The 20,026-nt window shown below is 23.3% G+C and overlaps 5 protein-coding genes across 7 annotated transcripts; 3 read left to right on the forward strand and 2 right to left on the reverse strand.

Annotated features, from left to right (window-relative positions):
* Window positions 1-467: 467 nt before the first annotated feature.
* On the reverse strand, window positions 468-6,725 carry LOC126908668 (uncharacterized). The gene is made up of 2 exons (XM_050690944.1): window positions 6,252-6,725; window positions 468-1,746 (listed from the first exon to the last, which is right to left on the reverse strand). Exons 1-2 carry the CDS (start codon window positions 6,393-6,395, stop codon window positions 1,531-1,533), a joined length of 360 nt encoding a protein of 119 aa, XP_050546901.1. The 5' UTR covers window positions 6,396-6,725; the 3' UTR covers window positions 468-1,530.
* Window positions 6,726-6,881: 156 nt separating this feature from the next.
* On the forward strand, window positions 6,882-8,394 carry LOC126908666 (mitochondrial intermembrane space import and assembly protein 40-B). Its single transcript, XM_050690941.1, has 3 exons — window positions 6,882-7,126; window positions 7,188-7,281; window positions 7,723-8,394. Exon 3 carries the CDS (start codon window positions 7,922-7,924, stop codon window positions 8,330-8,332), a length of 411 nt encoding a protein of 136 aa, XP_050546898.1. The 5' UTR covers window positions 6,882-7,126; window positions 7,188-7,281; window positions 7,723-7,921; the 3' UTR covers window positions 8,333-8,394.
* A 1,036-nt stretch (window positions 8,395-9,430) lies between these two features.
* On the forward strand, window positions 9,431-15,041 carry LOC126908663 (negative elongation factor D). 3 transcript variants are annotated; one of them, XM_050690939.1, is made up of 14 exons: window positions 9,431-9,683; window positions 10,701-10,816; window positions 10,896-11,005; window positions 11,621-11,730; window positions 11,793-11,900; window positions 12,040-12,192; window positions 12,268-12,398; window positions 12,474-12,658; window positions 12,722-12,751; window positions 12,809-12,971; window positions 13,291-13,501; window positions 13,563-13,703; window positions 13,759-13,888; window positions 14,900-15,041. In XM_050690939.1, the coding sequence occupies exons 1-14, from the start codon at window positions 9,630-9,632 to the stop codon at window positions 14,935-14,937; spliced, it is 1,680 nt and encodes a 559-aa protein (XP_050546896.1). In that variant the 5' UTR covers window positions 9,431-9,629; the 3' UTR covers window positions 14,938-15,041. The 3 variants fall into 3 exon arrangements, with proteins under 3 accessions (XP_050546896.1, XP_050546894.1, XP_050546895.1); XM_050690937.1 differs by having other exon boundaries at window positions 9,434-9,683; window positions 12,722-12,971; window positions 14,900-15,032; XM_050690938.1 differs by lacking the exon at window positions 14,900-15,041 and adding an exon at window positions 13,954-14,046 and having other exon boundaries at window positions 9,436-9,683; window positions 12,722-12,971.
* A 447-nt stretch (window positions 15,042-15,488) lies between these two features.
* On the reverse strand, window positions 15,489-16,289 carry LOC126908667 (guanine nucleotide exchange factor MSS4 homolog). Its single transcript, XM_050690942.1, has 2 exons — window positions 15,958-16,289; window positions 15,489-15,902 (listed from the first exon to the last, which is right to left on the reverse strand). The coding sequence occupies exons 1-2, from the start codon at window positions 16,087-16,089 to the stop codon at window positions 15,663-15,665; spliced, it is 372 nt and encodes a 123-aa protein (XP_050546899.1). The 5' UTR covers window positions 16,090-16,289; the 3' UTR covers window positions 15,489-15,662.
* Window positions 16,290-16,399: 110 nt separating this feature from the next.
* On the forward strand, window positions 16,400-19,048 carry LOC126908665 (calcineurin B homologous protein 1). Its single transcript, XM_050690940.1, has 4 exons — window positions 16,400-16,801; window positions 18,140-18,409; window positions 18,469-18,562; window positions 18,636-19,048. The coding sequence occupies exons 1-4, from the start codon at window positions 16,735-16,737 to the stop codon at window positions 18,778-18,780; spliced, it is 576 nt and encodes a 191-aa protein (XP_050546897.1). The 5' UTR covers window positions 16,400-16,734; the 3' UTR covers window positions 18,781-19,048.
* The last annotated feature ends 978 nt before the right edge of the window (window positions 19,049-20,026 follow it).

The following is a 20,026-nucleotide window of genomic DNA, read 5'->3' on the forward strand; positions in this document are numbered from 1 at the left end:
TCTACGTAAATCAATTATGCATAATCAAATTATAGTATGATAAATCAAAACACGTTTTATTGCTAATTTTCTAATTCTATAAGAAAAGCAAATATTGTATGATCAACATACATAATAATAAGAAAATTCTTTTTCACTATTTTTTTTTTTTTTACAGTAACAGTTTTGATGCATAATTGAATTGTGCACCAATTTTAACTCAAATTTGTCATTTTTAACAACATATTTCGACACATGTTTTATAATTTGTCTCATAAAACAAAAATCACATCTGTTACTCTAAAGATTCATTTGTTTTAAATATTTATAATTGTGAAAATTTACTTTTAATCATTGTAGTAGCTCTTTAAACCCAAAACAATTTCTATACTGCTAAAATGAATGCAACTTAATTTATAAATATAAAATTGTGAATATACTTATGAAAATTTTTATTCATGAAAAGCAATAAAATATGTAGACATAACTGTACTGAAAATATTTTTATTTAATACTTAAAAATAATTTTTATTGCATATTTAATTTAGTAATTAATATTAAGATATTTTCAAAACGTTAGATTTAAGAAATCATTAGAATTGAAAATTTTTTTATAAATTTTTTAATTTACATAGATCGATAATCCAAACTTAATAGTAACTGTCACAAATTACATTCAAATTGTAAAATATAATTTAACAATTAAAAGTCAGCACTTTTTATTCATATTGCACTTTTGCATTTCTATTGACTTATAAATAAATTATTGCCTTATCATATCTTAATTAGTAAATATTAATCAAACATAGGCACTCACTTTACTGAGATTAAAAATAAACGATAGTATTAAAGATATTGTTCAGGATGTCAAAATAAATATGTTAATTTTATAATATACTTTAGTAAAAATCTTTCCATAAGTTTGAGATCAGGAAAGTTTTTTTTATATAAAAAAAAAATTTCAAAAAAATTTATATGGCACAACTAATTTATAAATATATTAGTGGTCAATAAAAAATAGATTGTTAAGTAAACATAAGTATTTTTGTATATATATAAAAGTAATGATGAAAAATATCTAATTTTGTTTTTATAAGATTTAAACTTTGTTTAAAACACAAATTTTTAATTTTTAAGATCACAAGATAGAACCAATGAAATTTAATAGTATTATTAACATATTTTACTCTGACTACCCCTACATTAAAACTAATAGGCCTACATAATCTATTCTTATTTAAAATAAGCATTAACTATTATTATTTAACTTGCACATAATCAAAAATAAATAATTTAAAAAATTCATATTATTGTTTTACACAAAAATAAAAATTTTTTCTCGAAAATTTATTTTAAATAATTCTGTTGCTTGACTTATTAAATTAAAAAAAATCCGTTAATAAAATATGTTAGTGATTCACAGATGAGGTTGACAAATATATTCAGCATGTTACTTTATAATTGTCTCTTCTGCTTTGAACTCAATTGTAAAAACAGTCTTCAATTAAAAAAAAAAATGAATAGGTATATACAATAATACGAAGACTAAAATCATATTGAATGGACCGCAATTGAATTAAATTCTGGACTAAGATTTATTTGTTGACGATGGTCCCATTCTTGGGTGTCGGTGGTATGGGATACTCTAGAACGAGTAAGTATTCTAGCATTGTTATGTTTAATAGCCATTTGTAATGTATGCCTCCGATTTAAACGTTGTACACATGACACACATAATGTAAGTGGTAAACCATCTGATGATTTAATCTGAAATAAAAGAAGGAAGTTGTTAATATTTTTAAAATTTAAAATACAACCCTGACAACCACTCAGTTTTTATTATTAATCTAATTCATAGTTAAATTTCTTGCTGACGTTCATTTTTTTTGTTCTTACAATTAAAATACATTACTCCTATTAATTTAAGCCACTAATAAATAAATAAAAACTGTCAGACAAATTTTTGTAAAAAAGAGTACATCATTTCATTTAAAGTTTACATGAATTATAGAATTTCCATAAAATTTATTTTAAATAAAGATTTTAAAATCTTTTAAGTATTATTATTCTATGTTGTAGAAGTTTAATCTCTAAATAAACTTTTATTTTTTAACATTTCATTTAAAAAATACGTGTATTTTAAGTTACTCCTCAAATTTAATAAAAATCTATAACAAATTCATTTATTTTACACTTTTTATTTATTTTAATAAGTAGTAACTTAATTTCTTTTAGTCTAACTTTTATGCTCTACATAAAATTTTTTTTTTATAGTACCAACAAAATATACAGTGATTTTTTTTAACATGAGTGAAAATCTTGCATAAATAACATCTTATAAATAATCTTTAGCTAAGAATAAAGTAATTCACGACATCAATTTAATAAAAAATTTTGATTTTTTATAGAAAATTTTTGTTTATTAGATTATTTTATAGCTAAAGTAAATTATTGGTAATTTTAATGTTTCTATTTTATATGTTCAGATATAATCTTATCTCCAACTGAATAAATATTGATTAAAATACATCAAACAATAAATCTTTTTATTTAACTGAACAATAAGAAAACAAGTTTTTATAATAGAAAACCACTGAAATTTATTAATTTTTCAAATTACATTGATGATCTAGAGAACATATTTACACGATTCATAATAATTTAATAAATATAAAATTAAAAAACCCAGCACATTGGGGTCGCGGCACTATACATGTGGTTTAGGTGGATCAAATATAATGATATCTGATAGTGATTAAAATCACTATCATAAAAAACGTTTTGATGCAAATCTGTAGATAATGTTTAATTTAAAGAAATTAATGGATTATTCAAAAAGCTACATGATCTCCTATTTCCTTATTATATCCTGATTACAAGTGATATATATATTAATAGTATATAAATATAAATAGTACTTATCTTAAAAAAAATATAATGAATCATACATTTTTCAAAAAGTTATAACTTTATAAAGTTAAAATTTATAAATGAATTTTTTTACAAAAATCGTATTTTTTTATTAACTTTGATGTCTGTTTTCACCATGAAGACACAATAAAATCCGAAAATTTTTTTTTCAATAATAAAGTATATTACAAAAGCTTTAATTTAAGATATATATAAAAGTGTCAAAGTTTCAGGAACACTTTCAAAAATTAAGTTAAATAAGTTGTCATTTTGAATCTCCTTCTGTGGCAGGTAAAGTGTAAGATTTATAAAAAAAATATACCAAATGATAGGTAAAGACATCACCCATCTATAAATAAAAAAGTTATATTGATTTGGTAATTTTTGATAAAGTTATAGCAGTTTTAAGTAAAAAATATTGAAAATTTTTCTAAAATTAGCGATTAAATTTGTAATTTTTTTGAAGATTTCCTCTATTTACGGGGAGTGAGGGAAATTTTTTTAATTTTTGAGGGTAATGCCCTTAACTAGATACGATTTATGATCTTTTGACATATCGTTGAAAGAAATTGGTTCGATGAGAGCTGAGAAAAAGTGATAACAGACACAAAAAAAAAAAACACATCACAGTAAAATTAATACCTTCTCAGTTTCGAATCATAGTTAATATAAGTTATAAGCTACAGAAATATTCAGAAGGTTTATTATAACAAGTTTACCAGATGATTTTTTGGACTTTTGAAATTTTAGTAGAATACTCACATGAATTTATGATACATCAATAGATTTGGGGTTCAAAATAAATATACTTTTTTTCCATAAAGTCCTTACTATTAAAATAAATGTTTATACATGTTAACTTCAAACAGGAGTTAAATTACACAGAAACAGAAAAGTAAAAATAATTATGAGTTTAAATTTACAGTCATTATTCTAAATTGAATACATAAACTAAGACTAGTATGGATTAGAATTTTGTACCAGTTACCATGGTAAATGATCAACTTAGAATATTTAAAAATCAAATTTTCTATGGAATCTAAAAATACACACAATACTAAAATTAGATGCTAATTTCTGATTCATATCATGAGTATTACAGAATAATTGAAGTAGTGACACAATTATAGGATCCCCGGGGGTCCAGACCCTTCTATGAAGAGAAAACTTTAGTTGTGAAGGTATTGGAGGGGTGAACTTTACACTACTCTACATTTAAAAATTGATCTGGACTCCCCCATTCATAATTTCTAATTATGCTACTGAAATAAAGGGGTTATTGGATAAAGATTATATCTGACATTTTTAGTAACTTGATGGAAGTACACCTAACTTAAACTACATATATGATAGAGCACCCTTATATTGATATTTTTCTCTTATAAGTTATTTCATAAATGAAATATCAAAATACTTTTAAAGCTTTTTAATATTTAGCTAAAAATTAGCATTCTAGAACAATTTCAAAAATTTCAGTTAACATCTTTATCCACTGACCCCTATAATTATGATTTAGTTATCACTATTCTAATATTAATATTTTATTATTGAAGTTTCAATCTAAATGTAGATATTTATTTATTTTACTATGAAAAAAATAATTTGATGTGTGTAAAATTTTAATTTTAATAAATAAAAAAGATATATAGCAATAAAATTCTATACAATTTGATTTCAGACTAATAATATATAAAATTATACCAGTAAAAGTAAATAAAAAGAAAAACATTAGTATAAATACATATCATATTTTTCAAATATTCAAATGAAAATTTTAACAACATTAACTTCAGATACAACTACAAAATGGCTTGGACAAAAATGTTGAAATATAAATAAGATTTAATAAACCAACTTATTGTTAAATTTGTTAACTAATAAAACTTATTTAATACTTTTATTTTATTAATACATAATTTGAAAATTACATTAAACCTAATTTTTAAGATAGAAAAGTAAAATGAAAAAAAAAATTGTGTTATTGATATATAAGGTCTCTTGTTACAAGCAATTGGAACAATAGAAACCTGTTTCCTTATTTACTGAACACCTTATATATGTTTATTAATATTAATCTAACCTTAATATAAAAGTGTACTTCTAACTCTTTTTCTTACTTATGGATGTATAAATCTTATTTATTTTACATGATTTAAATAGATATAATCTTTAAAAAGTGCATTATTGCTTAATTAAATCCAAACATTACTATGTAACAAGATAGCAAAACATAATGGATTAAAATCTAAGGCCTATTTTCAAAGTTATATTAAATATATTTAATCAAACCCAATATCTTCATTTAAATATTAAATGAAGAAAAAAAATAACTTATACTTCAAACTTTAATAAATATGTAAGATTTTCCCTAACATATTAGCATAATTAGAAATTATGAATGGGGGNTTAACATATTGTTTCACGTTAGTTTGTTTTCTTAAAAAAAAAATTTTAGTTCCTTAGATCAATTTAAAAATAAATTCATTCAATTCAAACTATATCCAAATAAATATATAATATAACAGCTAGATCGAGGTTGTACATAAACCAATATAATTTTCCAATATTTAAAAAAAAGTAAATTTGTTAAGATGTCTAGGATCACATTACATTATATTTACAAGATATACACTAACTAAATTTATTAGATTAAATGTGAAGCCATTAATCTACATTATGTATTTATTTAAACTGATTGCATATATGTGAAAAAAACAGAATCAACAAATATTGATGGTTTTGAAACAAAAGAAGTTATAACTTCCAATAATAAAAAACATAAATAATATGGTCACATAGAAGTTAAAAATAAATGCCTATGATGTAATAAGTGCAATAGAATAGTCTTTTTTTATTTGGAGCTCGATCATCAAGGTTGTGGCGTCCTCGAGGTTTATTGAAAGTAACACACTTTTAATAACCCTGAAAAAATAGTTCACTGAATTCTGAAATAGTTGAGGCCAAGGTTTTGTTCAAGTATAAGCCTTAACAATACTAAAATAAAAAGTTATCTGCGAATACAATCAAAAGCAGCCCTAAATGCAATTCGATCCCCTAAAAGTGTTTGAAAAATATTCAAATATTTCTACATAATCATGTTGGGTGGCAACATCAGTCTACATACCCGGTCTTTGATAATGCAATACACGAGCTATATACACAGTTATATTACTACACACGCGCAGGTTTCATCATCGCGTCTCGTTTCGAAACGATAATGAAATTCAATAGTCCAATAACAGCTACGGCTATTGCAACTTTAACACGATTGTTTCGTAAAAGGGATTACGGAGATTTCTAACAATTAGAAAAATAAAGACATTTAAATCCTTACACATACTCAAAAATAACCAAACACCAACCTTGATAGGTAGATAATCTCGAATTTTCTGAACTAAATTATGTTTTCTTCCCAGTTCGCCAAATATATGTATCACTCGCCTGTCGATTTTTGAACATAAACGACAAATGAAACCGCATCGAACCGCGTTGTTCACACTTCCCATTTAGAAGAGGTCGTCGGTGTCAAAAGAACGGACGAACACGGAACTAGACGAGGCGGCGACTAGATAGTTCACACAGTAATCCAGTGAACAACGAATGCCGAAAAATAACGACAAGTGATGTACCGGACGGTTCGGAATGAAAGACCGAACTCAAATCACAAAATTTAACATCTACGCAGTAATGTTCCGGCGGCTAATGGCAACGAACTGACTTCGTCATTCAAAAAAAAGGGAAGGCAATTAGGCGCGATAGATGCTGATTCGCTATGTATAATGTGTGTATAAATTGTCTATACGCGTAATACGGGCACAGACAGTGCAATCACACAGCTGATACTGCATCTGACGTCTATTATAGCTGTTGATCACTAAGTCGTTTAGATATTATTATTACCAACTTAGCCGGTTAGCCTTGGAGTTGCCGGTGTATTCTTGTTGAAACAGTTTCACGCACTGTAAAATCCAACCTAACCAAAAATTTAATAGAATATTACCTATCAGATAACATCAGCTGCAAGTACTTGCCTACCTTTAAAGCAAAATCGCGGTCTTATACCATCATTTCATATGTTGATTGACTTATCTTTTTTATTATAGTCTAGTTTATTCTACTCGATTGAATTTTCTCTCCGAGCTATTTAAATCAAAGTAATAAAATTATAATTGTTTTCATAGTTGTAAAAAAATGTCATTTCAATTATGTGTTCTTATTACTTCTTAGATGTCACATTGTAAGTAACATTGACTAAAAAAGAATTTATTCAAAGGGCATTTATAATTTAATTTTTGTAGAAATGTTTTTGATGGAAGTGAGAAACCTATAGTTGTTACTGATGAAAAATTTAATTTTTACATTAAGGAAGCTCTAAAAGAAGTTTTCGGCCAGGTATTTTTAATATTTACAAACAATATTTTCCTTTTTTTGTTATTGTTTATTATTATTATTGTATAAAGTTCATAAGCACCACACCCTCTATAAACAAAAAAAAGTGCTGTATATTTCATCACTATTTCTTCATTTGTCAGTTAATTACTATAGTTAATAATATTTTTTATGAGAGAATAACCAACTTAGTAATTTTATTTCTGATAAAATTTATTTGAATCAATAAAATTAACAGGTATTTTATTATTTTGAGTATGATAATAGAACTTTATAAATGCACGTTTTCATTTTAATAATTACAGATTATTTTTAATTAATTTTAATAAATTTATTCTATAAATGTTCATCATTGTAGTATTTTTTGACTAATATTAAAAACTCATATTGATAAAATTTGTTTTAAATAATTCAATTTAATATTAATTAAATTTACTATTGCAGTTTGGACTGGGCATCAATTTCAATGTGTTGAAGTTCAATTCTGGTAGAGGTATTATTCGTTGTCCTTCTGAATATTACGTGAAATTTCGTGGTGCTCTTACTTTATTTGGGCAATTTAGTAAATACACTATACATTTCAACATACATCGTTCATCTGCTTGTTTAATATCTTTCATCAGTGACGATACTACCTATCAACATGTCTCAAGTATATAAAGAAGGCAAAGATACAATAATTTTTGCTACTAAAGAAGACCATCAATCTCCTAGTAAAATTGAACTATCACCCCCAGAACCATCACCAGGTTTGATATTTCCTGATGGTTCTATAAATTGGAATTGCCCCTGTTTAGGAGGGATGGCAACAGGTCCTTGTGGAGTTGAGTTTCGAGAATCATTCACTTGTTTTCATTATAGCAAAGAAGAACCAAAAGGTTTAGAATGTAGAGAAAAGTTTACTGCCATGTGGGCTTGTATGGATAAATATCCAGAGGTGTATAATGAAGGAATGAAAGATAATGAAGAAATATTAAGTACTGAAGAGAACAAAGATGATAATTCAGTTAGCAATGTACAGATAGAAAATAAAAATCAAGACAAAAAATTATGATTTTGTTAATGAATTGTTTGTTTTAGAATATTTTGTTTAAATAGATATTTTAGTGATATAAATTTATTTTCATTTATTATATAAGCATATAAACTGTGCAGCCCTACTTGTTACAAAAAAAAATAATGATAAAAGATGAGCAAAAAAAAAAAAAAGATCAAAAGTCAATTTTATAAATTAGATTATGTTATTCATTGCTCTAAAGATAGTAGCCCATAGGTCAATTACTTCTATAGCCAATTTCATTTTCATTCTAAGTCATTTTCAAAAATTTAAATATATTATTTTAGATTTGAAAATGTTCTTCCATATTTCTCTTTTATACAAATTGAACTAATCTTATGAATAATTTAAATAAAAAAGTAGTACTATAATTGGTTAAAATTAAACCTCTTTAAATTAGACAATAATAACTTAAAAAATTTTACTTTGTATGTACTTAAATAATATATCTCTCTATTTGTATTTATAATTGTTTAATAAAGAAAAAATTAAAATCTAATCTTACACAATCATAAATATATCAAAATGTTGGGAACATTTATTAATCAAAATATTGTATAGTATATAAATTACAGATATTGAATCTTATTCAGATTATTAGCAATCATGCAAATGAATTAATAATCTAAGGGTTCTTATATGACTAGTACATAATTTACCATTTACCTAATAAAACAATTAAGTTTAATTCAATGATTATAATATACCATATTAATTATTATAATTATTTTTTTAATAAGAAAAGTTTACAGTGGTTATCTTTTTGCGCCTGAAAATAAAATATTTCTATCCTCCATACTACTATTTTAGGTAGAAAACGTTTTAAAATAATTATTTCCCTAAAAATAAAACCATTCCCAACCCACTTTGTCTATCCATTATTACAACACCGGAATTTACAATAAATATAAATTTAGTTTTAACTGAAACAACTTAACTTTGACCAACAAATATTTTTTAGTAATAGTGGATGTTGGTGAAATTTTGAACGCACTGTTAAGTGTAAACATTTAATGATTTTTATCAAGCTTCACTTACAAACTCTTGATAATAATTTGTTGTTAAAACATTATTAAATAAAAATATTTAATTATCTTATATATTAATGTTATTTTCATACATTATTTTTTTAGAATTAATATTTTATTATCGTTCAATATTTTGTTAATAGCAATAAATAAATAATTTATAATATTATGTAGTATATATACTGTCATATTTTTTTTATGATACATAATTTGATAAAGTTATATTTCATTATAAAAAATTAATTATTTTATTTAAAACTAATAAGATGGACGATGATTATGACGAATATCGTCGTTGGGATGGAGATGTCGATGTTGAAGTAAGATTAGTAATATTTTATAAATTATAATACTATTTTTTCTTAGCCAAATATAACACATACATAATTTAAACTGTTATAAATAATCACTGGAATGAATAAAAAAAGATATTATACTTTTAATTTAAAATACTCGTGGGATAAGACACAAAGAAATAATACTATATATATCATTTATTATGTGTGGTATACTATATGTTAGCACTAGCTTATAGAATTAAATAGTAAATTAATATACTATTGTTGTATCTAAATATACATAACAACCTTTTTGTTCTAACTTATAGTAATAATAGTTCAATAATAACACAAATGTAATTATTAAAGATATAATCAAACAAAATAATGATAAACTTAAAACAGAATAAATAAATAATACACAAAATTAAAACTTAATGTCACAAACGTACCACGCGAAAAGAGATTACCTTTGGTACTCCCGAGATCTTCTCTTCTTTTCAATTCATTCAATTTCGTCTTATATACTAAAATATTTTCTTTTTCTTTTTTTTACAAAATTCATAATACAACTGTTTTCAAAAGCATTTATAAATATTTATTTCCTGGTCTAGTAACAATAATTCAGGGAATTACAATTAATCCAAACATTACAAAAATATTTTACTTCTAGATTTTCAAATAATAGACTATATTTTATTTAGAACAATTGATCAAGAAATTACAATTAAACCAAACGTTACAAAAATGTTTTACTTTCAGTTTTACAAAATAATGACCTATATTACAATATATAAAATTTTTTAAAAAATTTTCATCAGCAATTATAATGCTTAATGATATACTTATGCTTCACAAACTAATATTGATTTCAATCAAATTATATAATGTATTTATTTTCTCAAAATTATAACTTTTAAATGAATTTACATTGCTAAATTAATGTTTTCTTTTTTATTTTGATCAATGATATTTTAAAAAAAGGTTACATTTTTATTATGCTCAAAGTTTCTAAATATTTTGTATAATATAAATTATAACTTTACTCATGACTTTCAGGTGGATGATAATGATGATATTTTGGAAAATCCACAAGAAACATTAACACAATGCTTAGAAAAGTTTAGTAGCTCTGACTATATCATGGAACCTGGAATTTTTTCTCAACTTAAAAAGTAAAATATAATTATATAATAATATATAAATTTAACATATCTTTGACAATTGATTTATTAATGAGTTTTAATTATGTAGATATTTTCAAGTAGGCGGCACACCTGAAAATGTTATTGAACTTCTATCAAAAAATTATATTGGTGTTGCACAAATGGCTAACATGGTTGCTGAATGGCTTTTACTTGGAGGTAATTTTTAAATATATTTCCTAAATGAGACCTGCCAAGGAATAACAAGCTGTATTATAACTTGTAAATTTTACAGTATTGAAGAAAACATTATAAGTGTTGGGATTTTTCTATAAATAATTACTGGGTTCATATTAACACAATTATTATGAGCCATAGGAATATTTATGACTTCTAATTTCAAAATTATATAGAATTTTCAGTATAATAATATTACAAAAAAAAAATTTATTTTGTTAATTTATTTTTAGTAAAGCTAAAAATATACTAATTATAAAATATAGTACATTTTATGATACCTTTTTATATTCAAAAATACTTTTATGTTCTAAATGTATTTTTTCATAAAAATTTACAGTTGAGAACTTAAAATATTTTAATTACGAGTATTTATCAAACATTATTTTACTTTTATGATGAATAAAATCAAAATTTTATTTTGAATTTTAACTGTTTAAAAATTATTTATTACTTAAAAAAAATGTCCTTCATTGGGAGTCAAAATTCCTTGTCTTCGCATAAAAAAGTAGTTTTAATAGTAGATATAATATGTAAATAATCTAAATTGTCAAATTTGAATCATTAAAACATTTTACATTTACTTAATTTTTTAAGGCGTTGCAGTTGGTGAAGTTCAGTCCTTTGTAGAAAATCATCTCAAAGATATGGTTTTAAAAACCTTTGATCCAAAAAAGGCAGATACTATCTTTAGTGAAGAAGGAGAAGTATATATTTTTAATTATTTTAATTGCCATTTATCATAAAATGTATTTTATCTTTAATTCAGACACCGGCTTGGTTAACTGAAATGATAGAACACAGAATATGGAGGTCATTAATATATAGATTAGCTGAAGAATACCCTGATTGTCTCATGTTAAACTTTACCATTAAAGTATTTAATTTTTTATTTATCTTACACGAGTTTTTAATTATAAGATACCAAATTAAACAAACTTACTAATTAAATTTATATAATATTATAAATTTAAATAAAATTATTTTAATAATATATAATTTTTTATTATATTTAGCTTATATCTGATGCTGGTTATCAAGGTGAAATAACTAGTATTTCTACTGCATCTCAACAAATTGAAGTATATTCTCGTATTTTAAAAAATTTTATTACAGAATCTATAAAAACATCTTCTGAGAATAGGCAAACTACAATTCAAGAATGTGCTGTAATCTTATATTTAAATCATTAATAACATCCGAAATATTGTTTAATTACATTATAAAATGATATTAATTTTTAGAAAATGGTGTGTCATAGTCAGCATACTTATGTTTTCACATTAGTTGCTCTCCAAGTCTTAGCCAAAGAATCAAATGGGGGTGTTAATATGAAAAGATTTGCTCAAGAAATTACTCATTGTGCTCAAGAAAGGTACTGATTAAAGTATTTACAACAATAACTGAATTTAAAATTAATTTGTTTGATTTTTAATTGTGTATTTTGAAGAAATGATGTGACACCCATAACAATGGCTCTAAACGGTGCTGCTTTGTATGATCAACCTTGTGCTGCATTAAGTTCTATGTTATCGAGAAATGCTTTAAATCCTGCTGATATTAGTGTCCTTCATAAACATTACTCTTCGCCTGATTCTCCCCCTGTCAGTTTACTTAGATTACCACAATTTTTAGGTAGCTAATTAATGGATTAATTTTTAGTTTAACCTAATACTATATTCATTTAAATTTTTTTAGAACTCTTGGTTCAAGCTTTATTTAAACCTGGTATGAAACTTAACCCTGAGTATAAACCAAAATACATATATCTTTATGCTTATTCAGCTAGTGTATATGAAGTAACTTCTGGTAAAAAAAGAAAAATAGTTAATAAAGATGATTTAAAGTCCACAATTCAAGCTGTTGACAAAGTTCATAATATCTGTTATATGAATAAGGGATCTACTGAATTGATTGCAGAAGTAGCTACTATCTATCAATGTATCAGGTAGATTATTAGAAGTATATATGAATATTTAAATAAAGAAAAAAGCAAAGCCAAATTTGAAATTTCATTTTATTTTTTCTTTAATGAAAAAATTTAGTAATTTATTGCTTAAAAATTAAAAATTTTCAATCTACTAAAAAATTTCAAAATATTAAATTTTTATTAAGTTAATTATAATTATTAATTTTGTACCTGGACAAATGTTATAATTTTTAACTTAATATTATTAAAAAACTATCAAATCTGATTTTGAATTGGTGTTATCTATTATTAGAGCTTTTTAATTATGATAATAGTAAAATTAAATTTCTATCATTAGGTACCCGGCAGTTGCTGTTGGTTTAATTTGCTGGGTTGAATATACTGTAATGGAACCAAGTTTTTTTAAATTGTGTACAGAACATACTCCTACTCATCTTGCTCTTCTAGATGAAGTTGTTACTTGTCACCCTCAATTACATAATATAATTCTGAAACTGCTTGTATCTCTATTTGAATCGAAGCAAGATGAATTAGAAATATTAGTACAAGTAAGTTAGATAAATCTGTTTATGTTATAAATTTTAATTAATACTATCTTATATTACTTAGTTAGAAATGAAAAAAATGTTACTTGATCGTATGGTAAATTTATTATGTTGTGGATGTGTTGTGCCTGTTATTAAGTATATTGAACAATGCTGGCATCGTGGTGATACAGACATATCATTAATAAGATATTTTGTTACAGAGGTAAACATTTTAATTAGAGTCATTAATTTCATTTTAAAAATATTATTTTCTGAAGGCTTTGGAAGCAGTTTCACCTCCTTATTCTGTTGAGTTTGTTGATTTATTTTTACCTATAGTTGAAAATGAAGAAATTACGGGTACTATGAGATGTGATGGTGATAATGATCCAGTTTCAGAGTTTATTGGTAAATTTTTAACATTAATCTGTTTGGCTCTTAAATAATAATGCATGTATTTTAAACATTTTCAGTACATTGCAAAGGAATGACAATTTAAGGAAATTCATTATTTATTTTATTTTATTTGTATTAAAAATAAATCAATTTTTATGTGTACAATATAATTTGAGTGTTTAATTTTTTTTTTTGATAAACTTTATGGTAAATTAATACAAAAGTTTTAATACTTTTTGAATATGATCAATATTGTAATAATGAAGTGTAACTTTAAAGCTTAAAACTGTTATGAAAATATATTAAAGAAATGATTGACAAAGATTTTTTTTGTTGAAAGAATTTCATATCTTCAGTGTCATTCACTTATCATAAAACACTTAATTAATCAAAATATAAAAATAATATTAACAATTTCTATATTGTTTTTTTTATTGTATCAATAAAAAAAAAATTGATTTTCGTCCCTTATACTTTATAAGGGTGGCAACTATAATTTTCAAGTGGTAAATACATAATTAATAAGCTTTTTCATTAGTTAATGATTTAACTAAGAAAAATGACTGGTCAATTGGACTGGAGGTAAAGAGTCTGTGTTGCTATTTTTATAACTAGACATTTCCCAGCACCTATATTTAAATATGTCAATAACTACTGAAACACTAGTCCAAAAATTATTATAAATAATTATTATAGTCATTTGCTAAATTAGATCAATATCTACTAAATAAGGTAGTTAATTATATGTACTGTTGTTCGAGACATTAAAGTCGACACCATTATAAGGTGTAAGGGATGAATATAATTTTTTTTTTATGATTGATTTATTGAGAAAAACAGAACTAAAAGAAACTAATAAGAATTTATTAATATTATTTTTATTTTTCGATTAATTAAGTGGTTTATTGTAAATTAATAATACTGTATATAGCAAATACACATAAAATATTTATTAGATGTTTAATAAGTATCAGTTTTAAACTTTCAAATTAAGGTGATTTTTGAAAATCTTGTTTTTAACAGGTGGAGTCAATCAGATAAATTTAACTTTAGAAGAATAGGTCATGGTCATTTTATGAATTTGTATTATTTAAATAGACAACAGATTTTAATACCTCAATTCAAGCATTATATTTTAGTTTTATTAAAGAAAATAAAGTTGTCCTAGTATGAAAATTTTTATCACAAAATAATCAGAATCAGTAAAATGTTCATAATTTAAAAAAAAAATGATTATCTTGATAGATATAAGTACAAATATTACATTAATAAATAAGTTGTATAAAAAAAATCTTTTATTTATTATAAATTGGTTAATTTATTCAAAATTTGTAATACTCATACTCAATCTAATTATTTTCAACATAAACATTACAATTAATCTTAAATCAAAATTCATTAATTAAGAAATTATACCACAGGAATAAATAAAATTCTAACATTAGACACAGTTTATTCAAGTATGAAGTTGATATTTAACTTAATGAATATATAAATTTTTATATTAATAGAGTATTACAGTACTTTTCAAACGGGAACTATTAAGTCTTTATTTATATTATTAACAGATAAGAATAGATTGGTAATTTATTAGATTAAATAAGTCATGAACTATAATCAGAAATTTAAATTTATATGAATAATAATAAATATATACTATTTAATATGTAAAACTTTAAAAGTATACAGAGCTTTAAAATTATAAATTATACTTAAAATTTTATCTTTTTTACAATATACTCAATCATTTATAATACTTACAAATTATATCAAAATCATATTAATACTAATCTGAATGTTTAACTCTAGACAAAGCAATATATGAATATTTAGTTTTATCATCATACCACCCAATTGGTCCAATTTCACAATCAGCACATATTAAATATTTAAATCCTGATTCAACAAGTTTTGAAAAACCAATATTTTCAAACATGTACATATCTGGTACTAACCAATAATCAGACAACAATTCACATTCAACAGATTCACTATCTTTCTTTTGAGACATGTGTGGAAGGTTGAACTAAAAAAAAATCAGAATAAGTAATTCATTATTTTAAAAATATAATAAACGTTACTTCAATTTTAGTATGTTTTCCAGTAGTAGAGGAAAGAATTTTAGAAGGGCATTTGGTACAAAATACTGTGAGTTTGTTTTTTTCATCAGATATCAAATGATCATAATCATCGTTAACTTGGAATTCAGTCATTGTGCTAGATTAAATATCAGCACTTCAAACGTTGTATAACTGTAATATATCTTCTCCCTTATATTGTTAACATACAGTAAACATTATTTTTAAAATTGAGAAAAAATTAATAATAGAATTTTTAATGTAATTACATAGGAACGATAAATATATATAGAATGAATATTCTATTACCCTGATATCATCATCAATTTCTATAATAATATTACCCATGTCTTACATCATATATAACTGTATTATTATATTGATAAAAGGTATAACAAAAAACTAAGTTTCATGTTGGTAACGGTAATGTTATCAAACATGGCAAATGATAATTAATTAACGTTAAAGGCTCAATATAGAGACTATATATCATACATTAATAGTTTTATTTCTGTATTCTTCCCATATTGCAAAGCTGTATCTACTTAATAATTATCCCGAGTGTGAATTCTTGAACACCGAGGCCGACAGGCCGTACATTAGTAGCATTAGTAGCATTATCATCATTAGTCGGTCATCAGTTGTTGCTTGTTAAATTTCTATTTTCAACATGTACTTTATGATATTTTATATAAAAGTTGTTCAAGGGTCAAGGACATGAATTTGTGAGGTAAATTTAAGTTAAAATAGTGTACATTTAATAAATTAATCAGTTATAAAATGGGAAACCGATCATCTTTATTGCTACGCAAAGATGAAATTGCTCAAATTAGAAATGAAACTGGATGTAAGTATTCCATAATAAAAAATGTTAGTTATTTCTTTAAAACGTGATATTATCTTAAAATCAAAATTAATAAAAAATTTATTATACCATTTACTTTTAAATATTAATGGAATGACTGTTTTTTTATTTTAAATAGATTTAAAGTTTAAATGATAATTTTAGTTTTTTTATCAACTTAATTTAATTTTCATTTACTATTACAAAAAAATTATGTTGGAAAACAATATAACATTGTGTTTAAAAATTTAACAATTCAAATTATTTTAATTTCTTTTAATTTTAACTTCAATTTACAAAATACCTTCTCATTTTAAATTTTATATTCAATAATTTATATAATATACAATTATTTTCCTGTATAAAAATCAAATAAGAAATATCAAAAATGACTAATAATTTTAATACTCTTTTAGTTATATTTATCACTTATGGTTTATCAACATTAAACTTAATTATATAATAATAGAATAGGTTATAATGTATACTCTTAAATAAAGTGATGATTTTTTTTTTTTTGAAACTTTAGACTTGTAGCTCATTTAACTATTTCTAAAATTCTATTATAAACAATATAATTTTATTAAGTCCTCACCAAATTCATACAATGTTTTAATATTTTACTTTGAAAAATATAAATTATTGAACACTATGAATATAATTTATATTTGAATTTAAAAATCAAAAGTTTTTATTTTTTTTATTGCTTAAGTATTAGATATATAATTTCAAATATGTTCAAGGCTATGCATAAATTTATAAAATATATATTACTATTAATAATACAAGGACAAAAATATTCAAAATTATTTTTTAAAAACCGTTCAATTTTGAAATTAAAAAAATTTTGATTTAACATTTTTATAATCAGCTTGTCAGATAAATTTTTGAATAAATATTGAATATACGACTTAAATATTATTTCAAAATTTTGGTTTAATATATATTTTTTTTAATGATGAATTTTTGTATAATTTATATAATAAAAATTGATCACTTGTGGCTAATTAATTAAATAAAATCAAAAATATATTAAAAATATTATTAATTTAAAAACTAAAAAATATTAAACTCAAAATCCACAAAAAATTACTGAAAAGTCGTAGATAAGTATTTCGGAAACAATGTTACCATTATCAACGCTAAACACATACAGACCCCCCGACTAGAAAAATCTCCCTTATGTATCCATGAATTTTCAGTAATTTTTTGTGGCTTTTGAGTTTAATATTTTTAGTATTTTTTAATTTTTAAATTAATAATATTTTTAATATAGTTTTAATTTTATTTAAAATTTTAATTTATTTTATGCATTGTATTCTAATTATTGATTATTTTTAGTTACTGCAAATCAAATAGAACGTTTATACAGCAGATTTACAAGTTTAGATAGAGGAGATTTAGGTACACTAAGTAGGGAAGATTTATTACGTATACCCGAATTAGCTATAAATCCTCTAGGGGAAAGAATAGTCGATCTTTTCCATACAGATTCTGGAAACAATAAAGGTCGTATTAATTTTCTACAGTTTATGCGAGTTTTATCTAAATTTAGACTTATTAAACCACATAAAGAAAATAAACAGAATAATCATATGGAAAAAATAAAATGTAAATAATATAAAACAAAACCCAAAATATTTGTTTGCTAACTTATGATGTTGTTTTAGTTGCATTTGATATGTATGATGTAGACAATGATGGTATGATATCTAAAGATGAATTATTAATTATATTACATATGATGGTTGGAGCCAATATCAGGTATGTTTAAATAAAATAGCCAAGATTTTTATATTTTTAAATTTAACTAAATTATTTTTTATTTTTTAAAAAGTGAAGAACAATTATCTATAATAGCGGATAAAACAATATCTGAAGCTGATATTGATGGAGATGGATTAATTTCATTTGAAGAATTCAGTAAAACCTTTGAGAAATCTGATATTGAAAATAAAATGTCTATCAGATTCCTAAACTAGTCAAGACTGACCAATTCAAACCATTCCTGTGTCATATACTTTTTTTATACTTAGAAATAATGCTTTAAGAGTGAATCTATATATTATTTCATATCAAGACCAAATATTTAATATGTACTTTTTTATCATTATTTTAATTATAATGAAATTTATTGTATGGGATTTAAAGTAAAATAATATTTTTTTAAACATTGTATAAAGTTTATAATTTCAAATTATACTTGGTTTAGACTTTATTATTTTTTATAAATAGATATTTTTAAATACAAACAAAACATTTTGTACTAATATTTAAAAAAATTAATCAATTTATTTACAAGTGAAATATATATATTAAGTAATCTGATTTTAAAGTTAAAATCTGATATTTCATGTATTTCTAAAGTATGATATATATGTATTAAGTAAATTTTTGACCAATTAGTAAAACTAAAGTCAAAATTAAAAGTGTGTTACAATTATATTTTTGCACATTTTGAAATAATTAAAACATTTAATTTTGAATATAACTTATTTTAGTAAACTTCAAACTAATTTATGTAATTTCAAATGGTAATAATTTGAGGGGTTCTGTCTCTTTTAAAATAATAATAACTCATTAATTTAAATAATTATAGGATATTATAAAAGAAAAATGATTTTGCACCTTTTTTTTTTTTTTTTTTTACCCACAATCCGGCATACTGAGGACCGCCCTGGAACTACCACGAGGTATTGCTTCAGGGCGGCTAACGCCGTCTAAAATTCACACCACTACGTTGTGAATCAGCCCAAAATTAATCAAGAGCTGATTCACAACATTGCACCTTTTACCCCACCCAAACCCAACTTTAAAAAAAATGTATTACTATTACTATTAATATACCTTTAAATGTGAAATAAAACTATATTATTAATTTTTATCTGTTACTGTAGTAACTAACAGAATTTTAATAATAATGACTGAATGTAAAATAGTAAAAATGTAAGCTAAAAAAAATAGTGGAGACATTGCATAGTAGGGTCCAGTATAGATTTAATCTGACAGTGATTAAAATCACTATCATAAGAAACGCTTCGATGCAAATCTGTAGATAGTGTTTAATTTTAAAAAATTGATGGATAATTGCAAAAGCAACATCAACTTCTATTAAAATAAAATACAAAACCCATAATTATCATACAAAAATAGTATATTTTTCAATATGGTAGCCATTTGCGTATAGAAGATAGATCGTCGGGACAAATTTTTTTTTTTCATTTTGTA

Source organism: Daktulosphaira vitifoliae, unplaced genomic scaffold (genome assembly GCF_025091365.1).
Source record: "Daktulosphaira vitifoliae isolate Bord-2020 unplaced genomic scaffold, ASM2509136v1 Scaffold_5, whole genome shotgun sequence".
In the NCBI taxonomy this organism is placed as follows: Eukaryota; Metazoa; Arthropoda; class Insecta; order Hemiptera; family Phylloxeridae; genus Daktulosphaira; species Daktulosphaira vitifoliae.

Excerpts from the sequence above, each read along its gene's own strand:
- LOC126908668 (XM_050690944.1), bottom strand. The coding sequence starts at position 6,395 with ATGGGAAGTGTGAACAACGCGGTTCGATGCGGTTTCATTTGTCGTTTA. Across the intron at positions 1,747-6,251 it reads GAGATTATCTACCTATCAAG|ATTAAATCATCAGATGGTTT; the intron begins GTTGGTGTTTGG and ends CTTTTATTTCAG.
- LOC126908666 (XM_050690941.1), top strand. The coding sequence starts at position 7,922 with ATGTCTCAAGTATATAAAGAAGGCAAAGATACAATAATTTTTGCTACT.
- LOC126908663 (XM_050690937.1), top strand. The coding sequence starts at position 9,630 with ATGGACGATGATTATGACGAATATCGTCGTTGGGATGGAGATGTCGAT. Across the intron at positions 9,684-10,700 it reads ATGGAGATGTCGATGTTGAA|GTGGATGATAATGATGATAT; the intron begins GTAAGATTAGTA and ends CATGACTTTCAG. Across the intron at positions 13,502-13,562 it reads AATTAGAAATATTAGTACAA|TTAGAAATGAAAAAAATGTT; the intron begins GTAAGTTAGATA and ends TATATTACTTAG.
- LOC126908667 (XM_050690942.1), bottom strand. The coding sequence starts at position 16,089 with ATGACTGAATTCCAAGTTAACGATGATTATGATCATTTGATATCTGAT. Across the intron at positions 15,903-15,957 it reads GAAAACATACTAAAATTGAA|TTCAACCTTCCACACATGTC; the intron begins GTAACGTTTATT and ends ATTTTTTTTTAG.
- LOC126908665 (XM_050690940.1), top strand. The coding sequence starts at position 16,735 with ATGGGAAACCGATCATCTTTATTGCTACGCAAAGATGAAATTGCTCAA. Across the intron at positions 18,410-18,468 it reads TCATATGGAAAAAATAAAAT|TTGCATTTGATATGTATGAT; the intron begins GTAAATAATATA and ends ATGTTGTTTTAG. Across the intron at positions 18,563-18,635 it reads ATGGTTGGAGCCAATATCAG|TGAAGAACAATTATCTATAA; the intron begins GTATGTTTAAAT and ends TTTTTTAAAAAG.